The sequence below is a fragment of the Mobula hypostoma genome, chromosome 2, assembly GCF_963921235.1.
Source record: "Mobula hypostoma chromosome 2, sMobHyp1.1, whole genome shotgun sequence".
Classification (NCBI taxonomy): Eukaryota; Metazoa; Chordata; class Chondrichthyes; order Myliobatiformes; family Myliobatidae; genus Mobula; species Mobula hypostoma.
Genome location: NC_086098.1, coordinates 30298469 through 30320066, shown reverse-complemented (window position 1 = coordinate 30320066; position 21598 = coordinate 30298469). Strand labels below are relative to the sequence as shown.

Genomic DNA, 21598 nt, shown 5'->3' with positions numbered 1-21598 from the left:
AATGCAAACTTGGAATGAAATGTGAACCTGTCATTTATGAGTATGGCTAAAGTAAAAGACAGATTTTGATGTTTCGTTTTCTAACGATAGCAGTAATTAGGGAGAAAATGGGTTTTACAAGAAGTTAACGCAAACACGGGGAAATCTGCAGATGCTGGAATTTCAAGCAACACACATAAAAGTTGCTGGTGAACGCAGCAGGACGTCAACTGTACCTCTTCCTAGAGATGCTGCCTGGCCTGCTGCGTTCACCAGCAACTTTTATGTGTGTTGTTTACAAGAAGTTAGTGCTTTTGCTAAGAAATACTCTCAGGAATAGACCATTTGTCCTTTTGCATCTGCTCCACTGTTGAATGAAGTAATCTTTTACTCAGCCAGTACCAAGCCACATCCACTGATTCCCTTTGTAGTCAAATATCTTGAGTCTGAAAAAGAATTTCAGTATGTATGTTCTATACATTTTTCTGACATTAAATGTACCTTTGGAACCTTTGCCTTGAATGCACTTCATTGCTGAGACTCCACAGACCTCTGAGACAGTGCTCCAAAGGTTCACTATCTACATGGAAAATAATTCTGATCTTAATCTAAATATTTAAATAAGAAGCCCAATCATTTTCCTAAACTCGTGAGCATAGGCTGATAAGCGAGTAATTGTAGACCATGGAAGTATCAGGCAGTGACAGCCTCTGGGAAGTCAAAATAAAAAATGCAAACTCTACCTAAAATGTAAACATGAAAGTTGGAAATACCCAGTAGGTCATGCTGTATCTGTTAGTTTAGTTCAGCTTTTTTCACCCTTCCATTTTTCCCTCTGGGGATATGAGGACATACCTAGACTGTGCTACTGGGCTTTTCATCCTCTTGTTTTTACAGATCCTACATTCTGTTGTCTAGGTTCTTTTTGCTTGCGTTCTCACCCTCCAATGTTTCTAATTCATTCATGGACAAGATAACTTTGTTTACAGCCCTGGTTTTACCTAGTCAGACTGAATTTGTCCGGGATGAGCCTCAGAATGGAAGGATGTCCCTTTAGAACAAATGTGGAATTTCTTTAGCCAGAGGACGGTGAATCTGTGGAATTAAATTAAAGGTGATTTGCTTGAAATATCACTGGTCACCCACCACCACTAGATCCCTGACCCAACAGCATTGTCGGGTGTTTGAGCGTCATCTCAAGCAATTAGGGATGAGCAATAAATACTGAACTTGTCAGTACGTCGTGATCTCGAAAATGAGTTAATAGACTGTGATTGGAATAATAAGGCTTGTTTGGGTTTCATGCTAGGATGTGGTGACATTACTGCCATGGTGTGCCATGCAAAGTTGGATTCTCTTGTTAGAGATGGATTGTAATGTGTGAGGAATGTTAACTTTCTTAAACTTGTCCGAAATGTGGCCCCGATCTTGCTGCTATTGAACGTGGGCTAATTCAATATCGGAAGTATTGAAAACAGAACTGCATTTCAACCTGTCTCAGATATTTACAGTAAAGTCTGAGTTTAGATTTAGTTTTTAGTGTGCCAATAGAATGATATGGGATCCATTAACCTGGTATCCAATTCTGTACTGACTTATTTTAAACTGGGGTTAAATACTAGATATAGAACAATGTGTATCTTCAAAATTAATTCTGACCTGTTCAAACGGATTTTTAACTTTACCAAAAGAATGCAAAATGACTTCACTTTTAATCATCCTGTTAATATAAAAATAAATTTTAACATCTGATCGTGCACAAACGTACTTTTGCTTTGAAACTGCTTGTATTTTGCCAACTGAACTCAAGTTTTATCTTGATTGACTCTAAACAATAAAATGCCTGATCTGTTTCTGTGTTGGATGACTGGTTGTTGAGTTGTGATTGTGCTGTGTGGTGGATAGGGTGCCAATTGAATGTGCTGTTTTATCCTCTGAACCCCTTTGGCCTTCATATCTGATTTATTTATTTTTTAGTTGTGCTATGTTTATTCTGGAATAGTTGGATAAATTCTTTGAAGCCAAGAACATCAGTGGTTAGAAGTGGAAATTCTGAAGAATTTTCCAATATTTTCATGAGATCCTTCTTGATCCTCTTTGGAATGAGCATATAATCCTGGTTGCACAGCAAACCACCTACAATTATTCAGTTATGATTTGGAATATGTTCAGAGCTGATTTCACCTTGAGTAACTATAAGTGAAAGAAAGCCAAATGATAATTTGGAAGTGGACTGAGACACCTGAGGAATATTAGTTAACTTAATGGCACCAACTACGTGGTTGAGGTCCTGATTATTGAGATGGGCCTGATATTGAAGACTATAAACCTGGCACCATCCAAAAACCCCCAGAGGCTCAAATTGTGTATGCGTAATTAAAAGCACAGTGAGCTGTAGCTCTGAGTGCAGCGAGTGGTGACAGTGTGAAAGCAATAGGTCATGGGGAACTGAAGTAGCAAAATCTGATATCATATACTTATTTATTTAGTGATTACAGTGTGGAGAACTCCAAAGAACCTTAGAAGCAACAGAAATGTGTTTTTTTAGAAGAATGCTGAAAATATCATATAGAGATGGGGTAACAAATGAGACAGTACTCCAACGTGCCCATACAAAAAGATCTTTCATGAGAACATTAAATGAGAGGAAACTTAAATTCCTGGGCCATGTCATCAGAAAGGGAGAAATAGAATGCCTTACATTACAAGGCTGTATGCCTGGGAAACGCGGCAGAGGAAGGCAAAGAAGAAAATATATGGACACTGTGAAAGAACTAACAGGTCTAAGTGTGCGAGATATCATTGACGCTGCAAGGGATCGTTCAATGTGGAGAGCCATGATCGCCCAAGCGTGTAACGTGCAAGGCACATGAAGAAGTGTGGAGCATGCCCTTTGAGTCCTTCCCCCACCCCCCCAGGATTTTTATGGCAAGGCTCATCAATGGTATTGAAATTGAATATCAGTAACTTGTTGACATGCTTGTGGTGAGATGGTTGTGTAATTCGCTTGTTGCTTATCAGTCCATGTCTGAACAATGTGTTCAATGTGTTTCTGCGGTGCTCCATCAGTCAAGGACGAATTAATTTATTTGTGTGGATTCAGGACTGAGACGCTTGACTTTTTAGACACCTGTGCGTGATCTGGCTTTGTCCTGTTGAAAGGTTTCTCTGTTGCACTTGGTTTTTAATCCCTTATTTACTCAACTAGTGCTTTGATGCCCAGGGCAATCACTTGGAACAGCCCTGCCAAGGACTGTTTTCCTTGGTGTCATTTTAGTTCAAGAATAGAGGTGAACGGCAAGGAAAGGTTGAACAAACTTGGGTTGTTCTCCCCTGACCTTTGGAGGCTGAGGGGAGACATGTTTTTTTTTTAAATAGAGGCGCTTACCAGTAGTTCTCAACCTTTTCCTGCTTGTGACCCACTTTGTGACTTCTGTTTATCACTTCTAAGGTCTCCATTAGCTGCTAAAGTTTATTTTGGTCAACTGTACTAATTCTAACATGCAGTCAATATTAATGTTTTAACAGGTTATAGGTATGATATGAAAAATAAAACTATTTCAGTGTTAAATAGGATAAGTACAATATTCCTCCAACCAGCAATGAAAAGATGCAATTAAAAGCAAATTTGCTTTCTCCCAGAGCTGTGGAAACTTGTTTTGAATATCGCCTATCCAGACATTTTGCTTGCTGCGTTTGACTTTTGCTTGAACTATGATAATCACTCGGCAGCTCAACAACATTCTTGCAATGTGGTGTCAACATCAGTCACATTCACCCCAAATGGTTTCTGCAACCTGATGGTTGACAGTGATAAATGTTACTAGTTTGCCTTTGCATTTGTGTGCTGAGCAAATACATACAAGGTTTTTAATCGATCGAGTTCCAGTTAATCTAAAACATTTTCTTCAAAACCAATCCAGCCAATGTCACCATGTCAACATTTTGAATGCCTCTCGGGGGTAATTGTGACAGTTGCATCGGGAGTATCACCTTGTGTCTTATTTTCAAGGTACATGTTCAAATTTCTTTACATTAATACTTAAAATTTATTTTCTGGGTAAATGAAGTCTGTCAAAAAGATTTGAGTTTGTGAAGTTTTATTGGACTTCAGTTTTAAAACATTTCATTAATTATTTGTGAAGCTGATGCACTCCTCATGTAGGATCAGTTCACAGCCAGGAAGCAAAACCGACTAGTGCACTTCTGTAGCACTTCTATTGAATGAGAAGCTATTTTTTAAATGTATTTAATGTTTTTCCCCTAAATTCCAGGTAAAGGATGAGTGCAGGTGCCAAAGACAAAAATGTATTTCAACAACGCATTTCAAAAAGGTCTTTGTCACCTAATAGTGATCATTTGTATCTGATTTCCTCCGACTTGTGTTTTAAGGTGAAAATGAGAAATTGATAGTCGTGCCATTCACAGCAACAGTAATTATCTTGTCATTTCAAGGTACTTAAAACATAGAAAATAGGAGCAGGAGTAGATGAACACTCCTTCAAGTCAGCTCTGCCATTCATCGTAATCGTTGTTGATTATCTGAATGCAACACCAAGTTGTTCCTCGTATCCAATTGACCCCTCAGTGCCTTAAATATGTAGAAGTATCCTTGGGTGTGGGTATTGTGACATGGATGTTGTCCATGTCATGAAGGGCTGCAAATGAAGCTGAACTCTGATTACAAACTCTCCAAAATAAGAGCTATTTGTTAACAATTCTAAAGGTGCAGTTGAACCTTATGAATTCCTACAGTGATAGATTGGGTCTGTATAAATGGCTTTCACATAAATAACTGGGAAATCATGACTGAGTCAATTTACCTGAAGGCTCTTTGCTTTGACCTCTTGCCGTAAGCTTTATTTCTTTGCAGCATGAACTGTTTGAATGTAAGTTTTCCCATCTTGGCTTTTATATTAAAAGGAATTATGTGGGTCTTGCTTTGAAGTATCCTGGTCACAGCATAACTAGAGGAATACCATTTCTGCTAATTGAAGGCTGAAGGGATGCTAAAGACTTCCAGTTTCCATGCACAGGATAACTGGACAGAAGAAATATCAACATGTACAGGAACGTGGTGAATAAATATAATCAGAGCTGTTTCTATAGTAGGTAAACAGTGTCATTGGGATGGATGCCCAGTTTCCATAATAATTATTTTTCTGAATAGGCATGTAGGAAAATGTTTATAATCTCTGCTGTTGAGGTGATTAATCTTGAAGCTGAGGTATCTCAGGCAGCCTTGGGTGTTTTGCACATTTTCCAGGAAGAGTCCCTGGAGAGTATTTTGAATATTAATATACGTATGCATGACTTGACAGGCTTTTGATTAAATATGTACTGGTTTATCTCATAATAAGAACAACATGTGTGCCGCAGGTGCTTGTGGTGCTGTACGTCACAAGAGCCTTGAGTCTTTGCATTGAAGGAATAGGAGGCTTTTTTTTGTATAACTGATCCTTTTGAATTTGGTCATTTATTGAAAAGAATGATGTGAATATAAGGCATGACCTCAGAATCCAAGGACGTCCCTTTAGGACAGATGAGATATTTCTTTAGCCAGAGTGTGGTGAATCTGAATTGTCACAGAGCAGCGGAGGCCAAGTTATTGGGTATATTTAAAGTGGATGTTGATAGCTGCCTGATTCATACGGGCATCAAAGTTTATGGGAAGAAGGCAGGAAACTGGGGTCGAGAGGGATAATAAATCAGGGCCATGATGGCAAGGCACAGCAGATTCGATAGGCCGAAGAAGCAGAATTAGGCCGTATGTTTCATGGTCTTAAATATTGCCTTGATAAAAGTAATAATGAACATGTAAAGGGGTTATTCAATAGTGAGCCTCCAGATATGTCAATAACTTGCTAGCTGGTAGCCAGCTCATGAATTTCGAAACATGAAAGAGGCTTGTGTGCTTATGACCACCAAGAATAAACTGGTGCTGTTTGTTTAACAAGTACAATAATGCGCCCATTTTCAACCCTCCTAATTCTCAGCAGGAAATTCAATATGTGGCAGTTCAGTGTGATTTTTGTTGGCACTACAAACTTTTCTGTCCTACTTTAAAATACCAAAAAGCATCAACAACAGCAATGGTCAGTATTTGTTTTTTTGCAGCCCCTTTGGTCTTTAAATTGACATTAAACCACAAGATAAACGAACAAAATTAGGCCATTTGGCCCATCGAATCTGTTCTGCCATTTCCTCATAGCTGATTCATTTTTCTTCTCAGCCCCCATCTCCTGTCTTCTCCTCATATTCCTTTTCTTGTTTACTTTGACTGTTGCCGCTTGCTTTAATTCATTTTTGTTGACCATGTTTCTACTGAAGCCAACTTTTTTGTACAGTCTGTGATTTCTGCCAAGCCGTTCCCATACCAGGGCACAATGCTCGTACCTACAGCTGGGCCTTCCCATAAATGTGAAGACAGTGTCACCTTTCAGGATTTCTCTGTACTTAACACTCCCCTTGCTGAAGTCATGGGGAACAAGCCACAGCCATAGGAAACCAGAGAGACCATGAGTTGGCAGAGAAGTCTTCACCCAAGACTTTCCCTTCCTCAGTATACTGGATCTCTTGTTTTAGTATGGCCTTTCCTGAGGAGGCATTCTTGTACACGTTTAGCTTCAGCAAGGCGGACCTCACTAAAATTTCTAACCATAGCTGCAAACTGGCATGCATGCCAAAACTGAATGATTTTAGCAGGCTAAATTAAAGATTATTCTTGATTTATAACCCCCCAGATCAATTCACTTCTGTTACTCAATTGTTCCACATCTCATGATTTGCCTTTCAGTGCTACATAACGGCAGTCAGCCACAGTCAAACGAGGAGGGAAGACCATATTTTTTTTCAGCCTACTAGAGTAGTCACTGGGCACCTGAGTTTCTTCAAAGTGCAGCCTTTCATTGTGCTCTCATTTTACACCTTTTCCAGTCTTTCCTGGCACTGTTCTGTCAATGGCACCTGAGTGAGTGCTGCCTCCTGTGTTCTGTTTCAGCCCCTTTGAAGCACTCTCTGTCCTTTCTGCCACTGTGGCCTGTTCTATGAAAGCAGCAGCGTTCGTGTATTTGGCAGTTTTGCTGGTAATGTTTATGAATATCCATTGAGAGCTGGCTATCACGAATGGACCTCTAAGATCTTGCAAAAATCAGCAAAGCAGCCTGTTCTGAAACTGACCCTATAGTATTGTTCTAGGAACATAATTGATTACTATTTATGGAGCAGAATAAAAATTTGAGACACTTTTATTTTACACCATTAAAAGTAGTAAATGGATTTCTAGACTAGGGTAGTCCATTTATGACTTACTGACCTGAGTCTTAAGTGACTATTTTAACTTCTGGTCTCCTGCCTTGCTCCGGTGAATAAAGCCACTTTATTTGCAAGACTTTAAACTGAATTGAACACTTAACATCCCCTGCTTCAGATGTTTATTCTTCCTTTTGTAGGACATGAAAAATCTGGTCTCTTACTTAAAATTTTTCATACTTATGATGTTTGTTCAAAGAACTTTCTTTTCAACTTTCTCACTGTCCTCATTTTAAGTTGATGGTTTGCCAGCAACATTTTGGTCTATTTATATCCAGTTTACTACATTGACAATAGATTATGGACAGAAAGGGTGTAACAGGCATTTTCTATCAATTAAATGTCCCTGCATGGACAAGTTTAAGAGTTTGTTAAGAATTCTTTAACAAACTAATATTTAGTCTGTGAAAAACTGCAGGCCATTAAAAAAAACTGATTTAGACTCCACACTTAAGAGAAAATCTGCAGACGCTGGAAATCCAAACCACACACACAGTGCTGGAGGAGCTCAGCAGGCCAGGCAGCATCTATGCAAAAGAGTATAATTGACGTTTTGGGCTGAGGATCTTCATCAGGACTGGAAAAATAAAGATGAGTAAGACTTAGGAGTGGAGGAAGAACCACAAGGTGATGGGTTAAACTGGGGGTGGGGGTGAAGAATAGAGCTGGGAAGTTGATAGGTGAAAGAGTGACAGGGCTGGAGAAGGGGAAGTCTGATAGGAGAGAACAGAAGGCAATGGAGGAAAGAAAAAAGGGAGAAGCACCAGTGGAAGGTGATGGGCAGTTAAGGAGATGAGGTGAGGGTGAAAAGGGACTGGGGTATAGTGAAGGGGGGGCATTACTTGAAGTTTGAGGAAGTCTGTGTTCATGCCATCAGGTTGGAGGCTACCCAGACAAAATATAAGGTGTTGCTTCTCCTTCTCCAACCCTGTATCTCTTTCACCAATTTCCCAACTCTTTACCTCACCCTTCACCTTCTAACTCTGACTCCTCATCTTTTTTTCTTCAGTCCTGATGAAGGGTCCCAGCCCAAAAAGTTAACTGAACTCTTTTCAGATGCTTGGACTTCACACTTATAGTATTTTCTGTGCCAAGTATGTTGACTGACAGAAATACACTTGCCCTGGTGTTTTTAAAAATCTGAAACTGAGCACCTTTGGGGATGGGTTTAATTGATGATTACTGTGCAGATAGCATAACTTGCGTTTCATATGTTTTGGTGGTGAGACAGAGATCCCATTTCTTGATGCTAAGTGGTGCTACTTAAGCAAAAACATCTTGGAGTTTTGCACTAAACATGGATGTCTTTGTCACAAGCTGCAGTTTATGTACTTATAAATGATCAGTGCCATTAACCCTGATATTTTTGTTACATTCAAAGTTGTACATTGTCAAATGCAGCCCATTGGGTAAGATGGGGACTGTTTTACCCTGCATCCCTTAAGACCTGAAATATGGAAATACTTGCTGGTACAAGTCCCATTTTTATTTGTTAGCCAGTGGAAACAAGGGCTTTCAGATCAAAAATTAAAGATAATAACTGAAGGAAAACCTATTCACTGAAGTTGAGTGGTGTAGTAGTATGATTATGTTAAAGTAATGACTTTTCAGTGGAGCCATTTTGCTTGAGCTTTTACAATGTGGTATTGCATGTAAGAACTTTTATCCATCGGTTTTACAATTGAAGATGACATTTCCAAAGCCTCAGATCAATTATCCAATTTAAATGCTGACTAGTGGCTGCATAAAAGCATTGCTTTCAATTTCCTGCTGATGTGGGAACCATATAGTTTAATTTGTACTGAAAACAAGGAAGCCATTTCTTAGCTAATGTGTGTCTGGCTTCTTATTTCCCTGTATATGTGAAAATGTATATAAAAGTCAACTTTTAAGGCCATTTCTTCTTTGCTTTGTGTCTGGAATAATTAGGGCCTCTCCCTGCTCTCGGGTAACACCAGGTGGACAACACACATCAGTAGGAACAAAACCAGCAGTCAGATTTTAAACTAAACTAAAATAAGCCTATTGTTTAATCTCCATGCTAAATGCTAGAATATGGTGTTATTTAGAAATGGAACATGGCACCTTGCTGAGATCTTTCAGTGTTTCTTGTGTAGTTGTATTTCATTTATTGTCATAGGCATACATGGGGGAAAATGCCACGAAAATTAGCTTTTTACATAACGTGTTATCAAATTTAATCTAAATAATACAAATAATTTTGTTTTATTAGTAGTGTTCATGGCATATCTGCTAATGAGAAACTAGTGAAGGTGTCTTAAAATACTGCCTTTGTCTTATTTTTCTCATGACTTGACATGTCCCTGACCATCATTTCAGGCAGGTGATTTGAAATGGTTGCTTTAGCGGCGATTATAAGCATGGACCATTTAATACCTGCAACGCCTTCAGCCATACTTTCCCACTCGGCCTCGCATGATATTAGTCTCTGGCTGGTGTGCATTCTGTTGGCAACTTGATGGGCATATGTTGGCACTGCAAATAAAATTAAGCTCAAAGGAAATGCCAGGGTGAACTGCTCAACCAGTCATTAGGTTCATGATCATCTGCATCAGCTCCTCTATTTTCCTGAACTTTCACTAGATCCCTTGATTTCCCTAAAATCCAGAAATCAGTCTGTCTCTGTATTGAATTATTTAACTGGGTCTGTAGGGGCTTAAGGATCTGACGCACATTTGAGAGGACATTTTTTTCTCATTCGTCTTTTATAGAATCCAGACCTGAAGTGATAATTCTGTCAGAGAATAAGTATACAGTATCACCACATTGAATAGTATCACTGTCAATTAAGTGAATTCTGTTGTAGAGCATAGTGTCATAGTGGTTCTAAATGACTATTATGGGTTCCTATTTGCTTTAGGATAATGATGTGAAGTTCACTTCCCATGAGCCAAGTTTAGAGATTTGTTTAATGCCAGGTTGACTTTGATACTCGTATTTTCTTTAATCTGAATTGAGTGGGTGGTCTTGTGGGGGGAGACTGGATAATCTAGACTTGACAGCTGAAATTTGGCATGGGGGACTTGGTTGGAACTCAAATCCTTCAGGTTCTTGTTGGATCCTGGTGCTTGGGATCCAAAGGTTCTTTGTAAGTTAAGAATGAGGCATAAAACTTGCTACTTATGATTGATGAAGAACAAAAAGATGAGGAGAGAAGCATGGTGAGAAGTGAAGAAAAGTGCAAAGGAAGTGAGCCTAAAGGAACGAGAAGAACAAGGGTGGTCTGGTCTGAAATTCCAACCGATAAATTGAGAAATTAAATAGCCAGATTCAAGGAATTTAATAACCACCAAACAAACAAGGACATTCCCAGAAAAATTAAGAGGCAACTGTAACCTCTACAAAACTCACTGAATAATTACATGTATATAGGTGATTATATAAAATGCAACTAGCATAGGAATGTAGAGCTACAAAAAAATAATGAAGTGGACAAAGCTAACAGTCTTGACATAGTGAATGTGGAGAGTATGTTTCAGAATCAAGTTTAATATCGTTGGTATATGTCGTGAAACTTGTTTTGTGGCAGTGGTAGATTACAGTACATAAACTAAATTACAGTAAGTATATATTTTAAAGTCAGGAACTAATGGTCATTTTTTTAAAAAGTGGTGCAGTTTTTCTCCCAGAAGGCAGTCTTTGAAACTTTTCCTTATTGTTGTTGGGAACAGAATCTTTAAATATTTAAGGTTGTTGAGATGCAAACAGAGTGAAAGATTATCATGGGTAGATTAGACTATGCAAATTGAGGTTGAAATCAGATCAGCCATTATCTTATTAGAAAACAGAACACGTTTGTGACCCTGGGTGACCCTCTGTTTTTCCTGATTTGTGCATGTTTGACTGATTAACTTAATACAGCCGGTGCTAATTGTGCCTTGGGGAGACTTGTCATCTTCTGGTGAGTGCTGTGATAACATCGGAATCAGATTTATTATCACCGGCATGTGTCGTGAAACTTGTTAACATCTGGTAGTTATTTCCTTTTCATCTGAATATCTGAGGAAATTGAAGTTCTATTGGAAAATTTTGTTCATGAAATGAAATATTGTACCAACTTGTAAAGTATACCCACTAATGTTGCCTGATGTCACTTTTGTAAGGGGATCAACTAGGCATTAAGTTTAGATCCAGAATCAGTTGTTTTTTTTTGAACAGCAGTTTGCTGACTAGATGATTCCTTGTAATTTGTTGCTTACAATTTGGAGATATCCTTAAAGGATGGAAAAAGTATTTTAAAGTCCATTAGACTATTGGTTGTGGAGTTGTGCTACATTGAAAATAAACTGGGTCACATTTGTTTTGATACAGCTACCATGAGCTGATTTGTTCATCTAATTAATACTATGGTATTGCTGCTCACTGTATAACTAATTAATTAATCCAATCACAAAAATGCATTGCACTTCTCTGATACTTTAATCCGCTTGTTTTTTTTTGGTTTGGCTGCTTGGCTTAAACATTTTGCTTATTAATTTGTTAGACAATTTGCTAGCTGACTTGGTTATAAAGTTTTTGAAAATACCAGTAAATAGTTCAGCCACCTTCAGTGCCTCCTGCACTTGTCTTCAGTGCTTTTAAGTTTGCAAGTTGACATTCACCCACTTCATTGAAGCTTGGCTGGGCAAATGATGCCAATCTGCTGTGGAGTGGAATTATTTGAACTTAATTCCAAAGAAGCTGGCATCCGCAACAGACTGAGGCCAGTGGTCCCGTGTTCGAATCCGGCTGCCTCTTTACTTTCCATCCATGCTGGGTTGAGCATCAAGTTAGCAACTCAGCCTCTTGTTTTTTTTAAAAAAAAGACAAATGCTAAAGAAATGGCAAGATTGCCGCCCGATGCGCCACAAGGCCTGGACAGGAATGACCAATAGTACAAAGAAGGCAGTATATGATCTCTCAAATACATTGTGCATAAACAAAATGAAGCATTAATTCTGTTTTGAAATAAAGAATTTAATGTAACATTGCTCAGTTAATTTTTGAGACACAACTATATTTAGTTATGTGATAGTGTTGCAATAAACGTGTTCTGTTATCTGCCATACACAATTGTGACTCTGCACAGAAGCCACTTAAGATGATCTGCAATGAGCAACCAGTAGTAATTATCAAGCTTTATGATAGTTAAGTGGCATTTGATATGTTACATTTCCAAAGTACTTCAAATGTAACATATATTGGTCTGTAGAAGGAGAGTCAAGTTTTTTATATGCTGATACTTCACAATTTTGTTACTGATCTAAATCTTTTTTAAAAAGCCGGTGATTTTGTTTATCAGGAGAAAACACTGAACAGCATCTCCAGTCCTTTTTCTATTTAACATTGTTTAATCTGGTCTAATTGGTCTGTTTTCAAAGGTGATCATTTGGAATTCTAATGAAAGATTTTCAGAATCAGTTTTATTATGACTGGCATATGATGTGAAATTTGTTAACTTAGCAGCAGCAGTTCAATGCAATAAATAATCTAGCAGAGAGAAAAAATAAATTAAAAATAAAGAATAAGTAAATCATTTGCAGTATACATATATTGAATAGATTTAAAAAACGTGCAAAAACAGATGCTGTATATTTTTTTTAGAAAGTGAGGTAGTGTCCAAGAGTTCAATGTCCATTTAGGAATCGGATGACAGAGGGGAAGGAGCTGTTCCTGAATTGTTGAGTGTGTGCCTTCAGGCTTCTGTACCTCCTACCTGATGGTAACAATGTGAAAGGGGCATGCCCTGGGTGCTGGAGGTCCTTAATAATGGATGCTGCCTTTCTGCGACACTGCTCCCAAAAGATGTCCTGGGTACTTTGTAAGCTAGTACCCAAGATGGAGTTGACTAGATATACAACCTTCTGCAGCTTCTTTCGGTCCTGTGCGGTAGCCCCTCCCCCATACCAGACCGCTGTCTGAATGCTCTCCACAGAAGATCCATAGAAGTTTTTGAGTGTATTTGTTGACATGCTAAATCTCTTCAAACTCCTAATAAAGTATAGCTGCTGTGTTGCTGCCTTTATGACTCCATCAATATGTTGGGACCAGGTTAGATCCTCAGAGATCTTGACACCCAGGAACTTGAAACTGCTCACCCTCTCCACTTCTGATCCCTCTGAGGGTTGTTATGAGAATTGACATTTTATCATCTACAGTGTCTTTTGTGCACTAAATAAATGACCCCCTTTTTTTGGTTTGTTTTGAATGAAACCCCAACTTCAGTAAAAAGCATTCTTTTTCTGACAAAGATGTGTTTGTACCAGGGAAGGTGCAGAGGGGATTAGGATACTGTTGGGGAAATTTCAGTTTTAAGGGGAGTTGGTTTGCTGTGGAGCGGATGAGACTGGGTGGTGGGGGTTCTGATAGATGTAGGCAAGGTTATGTATTTAGGGTAAATTGTAGGACACTTTCCCCCATAGAACTCTCTAATTCCATAGGGATGAGATCTGAGGAGGAATTTTTTTCACCCAAAGGGTAGTTGAAATCTGGAGCACAATGTATGAATTGAAGGCTTGAGAATCTAGATAAGGGTATGCATAACTTTAGCTTTGAAGACAATGATCAAGTGATGGTAAATAGGCATGGTATAGATAGCTTGTTGATTGGCGGAATGACTGACTCTGATTTTTTGAATATCAAATGTTATTAAAGAGTTATGGGTCTCCGAAGGATTGCTGTTTGTTTCAGTTTACCCGTTTTTCCGAATTGAATTGTCCCTATCATGAAAATATCTATAGACCCACCCCAAATGTTATCTCATTCTAGAAACCAAATGGTTAACTAATTACTCAATGAAAGCTGATCTCTAGTTTCTGGAGTGTGCCACTCCCTAAGAGTGGTAAAAAAAACTGAGTTAAGGTTTTAATTGTTTTCACAAATAGATTTAGTTGTCTGAATTGCTTTTAGACCAGGGGTTCCCAACCTTTTTTATGCCACGGACCCTTGCCAGCCATAATCGGGAAAAGAGTGTTGTATCATTTGGGTATCTGACAGTTTATCATCACACTGGGAGAAATTCTCAAGCAATCAATCTAATTTTCAAATTTTTGAGCTTTAGTAGACAATGTCTTTTAAAACTAGTTTTCTGTTTGGAAAAACAAATCTCAGTTTCCTCTTGAATACTGTGATATTTAAGTGCAAGGATGATATGCAAATGTAGTTCATCCTTGTGCTTTTTAAAAATGAATTTAAATTGTTATATTTGAGCCATGAATGAAAGGAATGAGAATTGGATGTTGTCTCTGTATAGGTAACATATTTAAAATTGTTATAACTGGTGCACCATCAGTGTATGAATTGTAAAATACACACAACAGGCAATACAGATTTTATCATTGTATTTTAATAAGCTAAAATAGCTTATTGTAATAAATTTGCAAGACAAAACTTCAATGTTACGTTTATCACAATCAATGATGTTGAGGTTTTGTGGAATATCTGAAAGTCATTACGTTTGTTATTATTCCAGCAATATAATAAAGTTTCCATCTCTTGGTACTGTCAACTGCTTTTGGTCCTGTGATTGAAGGCAAGTTTTCTACCTCGTTCATGGGGAGGTTGGAGATGCACCTTGTACCTCTTCATTCCAGAGCAGAATTGGCAGAACATAACGTCATGTCATAAAGAGAAGGAAATCCCTTCAAAATACAAGTTTTGAAAAGCAAGTTTTTAAAAATGTAATTGCCTTTGTGAACTTGCAACTTCTGTCTGTGGAGCAGTTGTTCAGCATATTGTGTAGCTGCTAAGAATGTGCAGTACTTATTCTCTGTAGATTTGCTGTCTACATCTGGTCAGCTGTTCTTGTTTTGACCAATTTAATTCAGTAAACAATTTTACTATTGTCTCCTCCCTCCCCTCCAGCTGGACGTTGAGAAGCTTGTTTTGACTCCCAGCTGTAAAAATGGTCTGACTCCAAATCCAGCTGTTCCCAACACGACTGTTGAGCCATCTCCAGCTGATAAGACAAAAGTCTTTTTTGTTGATGAATCAGAACCCCTCCTTCGCTGTGACTCAACTTCAAGTACTTCATCTTCAGTTCTTAGTAGAACTGGTTCCTTCATTTCCAAAGGTAAACAATGAATTTTGTTTTTAATTGGTTTTGAAAATTTTTAGTCGCAAGTTGTATGACTCTCATTTGGTTTTAAGAGTACTGAAATGGTGTTTTTTTAACTTCTGCCTACTTAGTCATAGTACCATAGGACAGTGCAGTACAGAAAAAAACCCTTTAGCCCATCTAGTCTGTGCCCAATTATTATTCTGCCTAGTCCCATTGACCTCACCAGGTCCATAGGCTTCCATACCCCATGTGCCAAACTGTTGAAATAGAACCTGCATTCACCACTTCTGCTTGCTCTCCACACTCTCACCACCCTCAGAGTGAAGCTCCCTCCTCACCTTGCCTGTAAACATTGCACTTTTCATCTTTCACTCACGACCTCTTGTTCTAGTCTCACCCAATCTCAGTGGAAAAAGCCTGCTTACATTTTTTTACCCCTCATAGTTTTGTATACCTCTGTCAGATCTCCCCCCATGCTATGCTCTAGGAAATAAAATCATTTTGTATTGTAATCTTATCTTCAAATCGGTCTGGAAATACCAATTTATTTTTTATTGACTTGCAATTAAAGTTGCAGGTGAATAATAGAGAGATAACTTTATTGATCCCAGCGGAAATTAGTGTCACAGTAGCACTACAAGTGCACAGATATAAATATTAAAAGAGAAGTAGAAAGAAAAAATAAGTTGTGCCAAACAGTCTAACAGGAGGCACTCATCACTTTCCTGGCAAAAGGAGGGGAGGGAATGTCGACTCAGACCATGAGAGGCCTGCGTCGGGCATTTTCATGCCTTACAAGGTGCAGATTGGAAGTCTGTGTGGGGCGCCACTCCTCGCACAGACACTAGAGCAATGTGTGGTTAAGTGCCTTGCTCAAGGACACAAACACGCTGCCACAGCCAAGGCTCGAACTAGCGACCTTCAGATCACTAGACGAACACCTTAACCACTTAGCCACGTGCCCAACACAAAAGGATAACCCATTATAGAGCCTAATGGCCGAGGGTAAGAATGACCCTATATAACGCTCTTTGGAGCGGCACAGTCATCTTGGTCTGTTACAAAAGTGCTCCTTTGTTCAGCCGAGCTGGCATGCAGAGGGTGAGAAACATTATCCAGAATTGGCAGGATTTTTGTGAGAGTTCTTTGTTCTACCGCAGCCTCCGGTGTATCTAGTTTGACTCCTATAACAGAACCAGCCGTTCGTATCAGTTTATTGAGCGAGTTGGCATCACCTGTGTTGATGCCATTGCTCCAGCACGTCACCACATAGAAGATTGTACTGGTGACAACAGGCTGGTAGAACATTGTGAATGAGAGGCCTGCATACTCTAAAGCACTTCAGTCTCCTCAGGAAGTAGAGGCAACTCTGGCCCTTGTATACGGCCTCTGTGATGGTGCTCCACTCATTTCTGTCATTCAAGTACACCCCCAGGTGCTTGTAGGTCCTCACCACATATGTCTTAAAATGAAACTGTCACTGAAGTGCAAAGTAAATTTATTATCAAAGTTCATATGTTACCATATACAAGTCTGAGATTATTTTCTTGGGGGCATACTCAATAAATCCAATAACCATAATAGTCATAGTCATACTTTATTGATATAATAGCATCAATGAAAGACTGCACCAGTGGGTTGGATACCCAGCATACAAAAGACAAACTCTGCAAATATTTAAAAAAAGAAAGGAAAAAATAATATTAATAAAAATAAGTGATATCAAGAAATGAAATGACTGTGATTTCTATCCCATTTTCTTCCAACGTTTACCTATATGTCAGTTGCTTCAAAATTACTGAATATTAAGAATATTTCTGCTGCAATTTAACATATTTGTGGGGATACAGTCTGGCTAGGTATCAAGGTGACTGTAGTTTATACTTTGGGAATTTGCTGTGATTTTTGTTTTTGAGCAGCAGAATTTATGCATGAATGCCAGTTTCTGAATGTACCATTTAATTAGCCAAGGAATAGAGTGAAACATCTTATTAATTGAACCTTGGCAGATGTTTGAAAAGAAACTGGTGAGCTTTGATGAGCCCCATAAGTCAACAAAGAACTGAGACCAAGTTATTTCGAAAGCTTGTATCTATCCTATTTAAGTGGCAAGAGAAGATTCACATTTCCATGGGACTGTGGTGAAAAGTCATCATTCTGAGATTTTTTCTTTCATGCTATCTTTTTTCCATAGATATGAGCAGAATATTTCCAACCCTTAGTTTTCAATTCAGATTTGCAGCACCCCTGGTACTTTGTTTTAGGGACTTCAATTTGCTGTTTCTCCTATGTTAGGCAGGAAACTAGAACAGCTGAGATAGGCTCATTCTCGTGGCTCTGGAGTGGTAATAGTTGGAAAGCCAAGCCAGTGGACATTTAAGGACAGCCAAAAATTACATGCCTGCAATCTTTTTCCCATTCTCAAATACCTTCTTGTTGCCGTAAAATTAGAAAAAGGAAATTCCATGGGCTTAAATTCACACTTGAGTTGATCCATTTAGGACGATGGAAGTCAAGTTGGGTGGAAATGAGGGGGAAAAAAAACAACAGAAATGCCCAATATATACCATGTCTATTTGGGAAATATTTGGATGGAACTGTTAAAATTTTCAATAGAATTAATATTTCTTTTTCCTTCACAATTGCAGAGAAGAAAGATACCATTTTACGACAGGTACGCTTAGATCCTTGTGACCTGCAGCCTATTTTTGACGACATGCTTCACATTCTTAACCAAGAGGAGCTTGGAGTCATAGAAGAAATATGCCATGCCGAGGACAAACTGGACAAGCTCTTCGAGATTGTGGGAGGCAAGAGTCAGGATGCCAGCCAGAAACTCCTGGACTCTGTTTATAGTCACCTACCTGATCTCCTCTAATCTCATGTGGCATTGTACATGATTAGTCATACTTGGTGATAACGGCCATTCAGTGCCAGTAGTCTAAAACAAAGCTTGAACTTGCTCAAGCTGTTTGGGGCAACGAGCTCCTCAAAGTGACGTTCTTGGGTCATTCACATTGATCTCTGGAATTTGAAGTTTGCTTCCACTGAAGCATGACATCCGCCTGGCATGCAGAAGCCAGAAATTTGGTCAGCCTTTCATTGCTTTTTTAATTTTCATTAACTGAAATGGCATTCCTAGGCAAATTGTGTGCAATTTTTAATATTCCATCTTGCTATATTTAACTTACATGGGATATTATTATGTACCTGTGCACTAACTTTTAAGCAACTCTAGTAAGATTGGAATAGTGATGTCTTCTATGGAACTTGCTTTGATTTTTATTTTCTAAATGTGCTAAACTTTGAATGCTAATTGTTCTGCTTTAAATGCTAAAGTCATGTTTCATTTTATTTTCTCAGCTTCATTAGTTAGTTTTGGTTTTTGCTGTTGAAATGGCTGCAGAAATAGCTCAGATTCATAAAATCATACACTTGGGGCTTTAACAAATAACATACTACTTGAACCAAGCTGTTGTACTTGTGTCCTTTCACACTTGTTTTCAGCAGGTTTCTTAAACGGTAATGAAATGAACATTAAGAACTGCTTACTAGGATGCCATGGTGATTCTGGGTTATTGTATTAAATTGTTATAGCTGGTAGAATGCTGTTTGTGGGAGAAACTACTTTTCCAAAAGAGAATCTTGAAATGCTTCACCAGTTGGGATGATATAGCTGGTTATATATCGAGCAGGACTGGTGCTACACTGCAGAGGTTTTTGCAGCTTTAGTGATACTAATACTATCACAAAACTAGCTGCAAATGGATAAAAGAAAACAACCTATTTTTAGCACAATGGTCAGCAAAGATGGAGAAGGAAATGCTTGTTTTGGTATTTTTTTTTAATCTACTTAGAACATGTCTTACTGGTTCAGGGTGATACTAATTTATTCAGGGTACAAATAATTGTGTGTTTATTACTATTATCTGGTTGAAATCATGAGGCATTTAACTTCACTGATTATATCACTGATGTAAGCTATTAACATGGTACATCCTAATAAAAGTTCAAACTGCTTTTTTTCCACAATAAAGTGTGTGTTTGTGTGACATTTTTCTGAAACTCATTTTTCATGCACGTTGTCATTTGAGATAACAGAACGTTCTGTACGAACCCAGAAGGACCTTTTGATCATGAAAGGATATCAGTCCACTTATTCTTCATTTTTACCACCTCTTTCTTGATTAAATTTGTTTTGCATTTTTAAATGGTGGTAGGAAAATAGTCAACATGCTTTCTATCTGGCCAATGTTGTAACATATGGTTATTTGAGTTAGTCACCTTTCTGCCATCTTTCACCAGTCTGGCCATTCTCGCTGATTTTGCCCACAGAGCTACTGCTTGCTGGATGTGTTGTTCATCACACCATTCTCTGTAAATTCTGGAGACTTGTGTGTGAAAATCCACTGTGTCGGGCATCAACAGTCATACAATGGTCAAAGGCACTTGGATCACATTTCTTTCCCATTCTGATGTTTGGTCTGAACAACTGAACCTCTTGACCATGTCTGCATGCTCTTTTTGCATTTGAGTTGCTACCATATGCTGGGCTGATTTAATATTTGCTATGGATGCCAGTGGTAGTGGCATGTTCAGTTCCAACCAGTGCTGATCAAAATGATGGTTACTGTTTTATTAGTCTAATTGGTCTAATCATATCAACAATACACCTGCAAAATCAGTGCTGAATCTGTCTTTTGTGTGATAACCATGAAATTTTAAAACTATTATCCATTAAGTGAGGTCTAAATTCACAGAAGTACAGCCAGGTATATGCATTTCACCCCATTGTTTTGGACTGTACCAACTATAAATAATAAATTAAGGCATCAGTTAGTCTTGCGAGACCATGGGCCCAGTCTTCACTCTCCAGGGCGCAGGCCTGGGCAAGTTTGTATGGAAGACCAGCAGTTGCCCATGCTGCAAGTATCCACTCTCCACAACACTGATGTTGTCCAAGGGAAGGGCATTAGGACCCATACAGCTTGGCACCAGTGTCGTCGTAGAGCAATGTGTGATTAAGTGCCTTGCTCAAGGACACAACACATTCCCTCAGCTGGGGCTTGAACTCACGACCTTCAGGTAGCTAGTCCAATGCCTTAACCACTTGGCCATGTGCCCACACCTATCAACTAAATTAGTAATTATATAGGCATTAAATTACTACTTTAATTAATTCAATGTCCCTATCCATTCTTTGTACATTCATGTGTCTAAGTGCCTTTTAAATGCCTCTATTGTACCTGCCTCCACTCCAAAGCTGGTAGCACATTTCAGACATTTTCAACTTTGTTTTCTGAAAACAAAAAGCTACTTCTGCACAGGTCTTCTGAACTTTCCCCTCTCGCCTTCATTGTATGCCCTCAAGTATTAGACATTTTGATCCTAAGAGAAAGATTCCTACCTTTGCCTGTAAGGAGTTTCCATGATCTCCCGTGACTTCGTGGGTTTCCTCTGGGTGCTTGGGTTTCCTCCCACATTCCAACTGCATACAGATGGGTTAGTTGGTCACATGGTGGTAATTAGGTGGAATGGGCTTGTTGACCCAGAAGGGCCTGTTAACGTGCTATTTTATAAATAAAATGCCTGTATACCAATGCTTCAGGGTATTATAGATTGCTCAGCTTTCCCTCAGCTCTGTTGTTCGAATGGGGGTGGCTGGAGGGGGGAAACAAGTTTATCCACCCTCTCCCCAAGCATCTCTAACCTACCCTGCTCTACCCTGTCCTTTAAGAACTCAAATGTTTTAATAAGACTATATTTAACAAACTGAAGAATATGGCTCTCACCTTTTCAACAGTTCATGATAACAAGACTGTTCAACTTGGGAATTACCTGACCAAAATTGTATCAAGTTCTCCGGGTGTGACTTTAGTGAGAGATTTATACAATTGTAGAATTATTACTTTCTAATCTCCACCCCTTTTGCAATAATGTCCTGTCATTTATCTTTCTAACTTAACTACATTAGCAAACAAATATTTTGTGATTTATGTACAAGAAAACCCATCACCCTGTCTACACTCGCAATCTTTCTGTGTGTAATGGTCTGTTTCTTTTTCCTTAATGTCTGCTATGTAAGTGTATGATGTCAGACTTTTCTACATTAAACTTCATTAGCAATTTTTAGCCCATACGTTCAAGAGTCTAAATATCCTCAGGACAGCTGCTGCTTCCATCTGTTTTCAAGTCTTCAAACTTGGATACCCTGCCCTAGGCTTCCCCCTCTTTGAAGTAATTAACAAA

The 21598-nt window shown here is 38.7% G+C and overlaps 1 protein-coding gene across 1 annotated transcript in view; it reads left to right on the top strand.

Annotated features, from left to right (window-relative positions):
• Nucleotides 1-19401, top strand: part of tnfrsf21 (tumor necrosis factor receptor superfamily, member 21) — a 43458-nt gene extending 24057 nt beyond the window's left edge. Inside the window, exons 5-6 of the mRNA XM_063034855.1 lie at nt 15154-15361; nt 17998-19401. Of these exons, the coding sequence (XP_062890925.1) occupies nt 15154-15361; nt 17998-18227 (438 nt within the window). The 3' untranslated portion in view covers nt 18228-19401. The remainder of the gene's footprint in view (nt 1-15153; nt 15362-17997) is intronic.
• Nucleotides 19402-21598: the final 2197 nt, after the last annotated feature.